Source organism: Anopheles aquasalis, chromosome 3 (genome assembly GCF_943734665.1).
Source record: "Anopheles aquasalis chromosome 3, idAnoAquaMG_Q_19, whole genome shotgun sequence".
NCBI classification, from domain to species: domain Eukaryota; kingdom Metazoa; phylum Arthropoda; class Insecta; order Diptera; family Culicidae; genus Anopheles; species Anopheles aquasalis.
In genome coordinates, this window is record NC_064878.1 from 49236049 (window position 1) to 49238548 (window position 2500).

General features: G+C 48.3%; 1 protein-coding gene across 3 annotated transcripts in view; it reads right to left on the reverse strand.

Annotated features, from left to right (window-relative positions):
* Positions 1-2500, reverse strand: part of LOC126574062 (cyclin-dependent kinase 14) — a 103662-nt gene that overhangs the window by 34522 nt on the left and 66640 nt on the right. For all 3 annotated transcript variants that reach the window (XM_050233999.1, XM_050234001.1, XM_050234000.1), the window contains one exon: positions 1213-1410. In XM_050233999.1, coding sequence (XP_050089956.1) covers positions 1213-1410 — 198 coding nt within the window. The remainder of the gene's footprint in view (positions 1-1212; positions 1411-2500) is intronic.

Here is a 2500-nt window from a genome sequence, read left to right on the forward strand (position 1 = left end):
CGCTGACATTGGCGTGTGTCTGTGTGCGCCCATAGTGGAGCCCGCCGATCGTTGGTTGCGATAAAGTTATGTGGACCTCCATGGGACCATAATCATAAATTTATTTGTCTGTGGTAAAAATATCCTCAACCAAGCAAACGAGTCCCCGTCGGCAGCTTGGACATCGTGGACGAAGAAGAAATCCGTAGAAACAAAATGCGCAGAAGAAGAAAGGTCTGGCTAAGAAATGACTACGATTTGGTTCGATTTAGGTAAATGAACGTACCAAGGATGTTCGTCTACGCGCGAATATCGATTCCGACCGAAATGCCATGGTTCCAAATTGAAATACACTTCGAACGTTAATGTAGAACAACGGAACAATTCAATGTAGAACACAACGTGGCCCAAATGTATAGTTTAGTGGCTAGCTGCTGCTTCTCAGGGTAATTCTTGTACAAAAAGTTGTAGCAACAAATATTGATACGGAAATCTTGAAGCGAATCCTGAAACAGGTTGGCCTGTATTCTGCCACAAGCGTTAGCAAACGCCGAAAAAGTTGTAAAACCCATTAGCACCCACTATCGTCGTGCTGCGGGGAACAACATTTCCCCATGCCCGAAATCCCCCCCTCCCTCTCGCAACAGCAACATCGTACAATGTAACTGTCTTACATCCTCCTCTTCGATTAGAACGGGGGACGAGAATTGCCAAAAGTTCTGCGCAATTCGGAACCGAGAGGAGGGTGAAATGGCTGGAAATGGCTTTGTAAACAATCGTGGCTGGGAGGGGGGACCGGGAGCGGGAGTTGCGCGCCAGGAAGAAAACAGATTAGTGTGACAGGCCATTCCGAGGGCGCCTACGGGCACGACGGCTCCTCTGGGTGAATGGCTAGCACGGCAACAGGACAAAGGAAAAGGAGCCCAGGAGTCGTCAAATTATCTTTCATAATCCAACCTGGTAACCTGGAAGCACCAACCAGCTAGCCAGCTAGTGAGCTAGGTGAATCCAGAATCCCGAAATGCCAAGGATTCGAAGTTTTCTTTTTTCTTTTTTTTCCTCCCCTCAGAAAACTTCTTTTCCACTCGAACCACTCGCAAGGGCGAGCTGTCGAGCTGTCACCGCGCTCCGAACCTGTTGGAGGCAGCTACGGAGGGTAAACTTTACCCCCAGCTGGACGTGCGTGACTTGTTTTGCGGAGAAACGTTGCATGGGAAGCGCGGTTGTACTTACGTTTGCTGTACGACTTATCGGCCGGGATGTTGCCGTTTGGTTCCAGTCGGTCGAGGTACTCCTCGGATGTGTAACCGTTGAAGGGCACTTTACCGCCACGATTGTGACCATGTCCGTGATGGTGGTGATGATGGTGAGGAAGATGATGGTGGTTGTTCTGCTGCTGGCTACCGTCGTCGCTTTCCTCGCGCGATATCGCTGATGGGGGAGAAACAAACAAAGAAACACAAGGAAAGGTGAGTATCAAACCGCTGCTAGGATGTTATCACAGTGTCGCACGTCAAATTATTCTTAAAATTCACTTAGAATGCTTTAGGAATGCTTGAGAGTCTGATAAGAATCATTAACTCGTCGGTCGTGTGGAATTATGATAAAAGTTGAAGTTCTGAAATCACGAAAAGCAAGCAACGGCAACAGCAAAACAATGAAACAGTGCGAATAAGAAGCTCGTTCACACCCCAGTAACGACGAGCGTTGCAGTCACGCTTTTCGCAGGCAACACACTCTTCATCCCCTGCACATTCCCTTTGGCACAAGTGGTGGCTGTTGGCAATGGCGCCTATTACTGACAGCAGACAGCACAAACCACACCTTACCTTCTGTGTAATTGTCGCCCGCCGAGCTCGAGAAAAGTGGCGAGTGTCATTGCGAAAAGTGCATGATTAGCCATTTGAGTAGCGAGTGGCTTTTCCATTTAAACAAAAAACAAAAACACCAGAAAAGCGAGAAGCGAGCACTCGCACCCCTATCCAGGGCGGCGGCATACCTCATCACGTGAGACAGTTTTGCCTTCGACTTTTGACTGCGAGATGCGCTAGTCTCGTCTCGCTGTCTCTCTTCTTCACCCCCGTTTGGCTCTTTCGCTGCAGCTTTCGCTTTACGCGGAAGTTATGCTGATTAATGACACTGAAAGCTGAGTGAGGTGGTGGTGGTACTGAACACTAATGGTGCCATAGCTTGACACATCGTCTCTCTACGTATACAGCACGCTGTTCTATTGGGAAGGGAGACAGACCTCTCGGCATAGTACACTTTGGAGAGTTGTTATTTAGTTTTTGTTTACCACTTGGGCATGGAGTGGAAAGAATCCTTTTTACGCCGAATAAAGCTGTCCCATTATAATTGCGCCGAGTGTCCTTACGTTGGGGGAGAGCACTTCAAGTTTCAAAATGACATTTGGAGCATAAAACGCGAGAGAAAGCAGCAACAACCCTCAAAGGGTGCCGTCTGAACGTGCGTAAAGTATGTACACCATCGACCATAGAAAAAGGTTTCAAAAAAGGGCCCA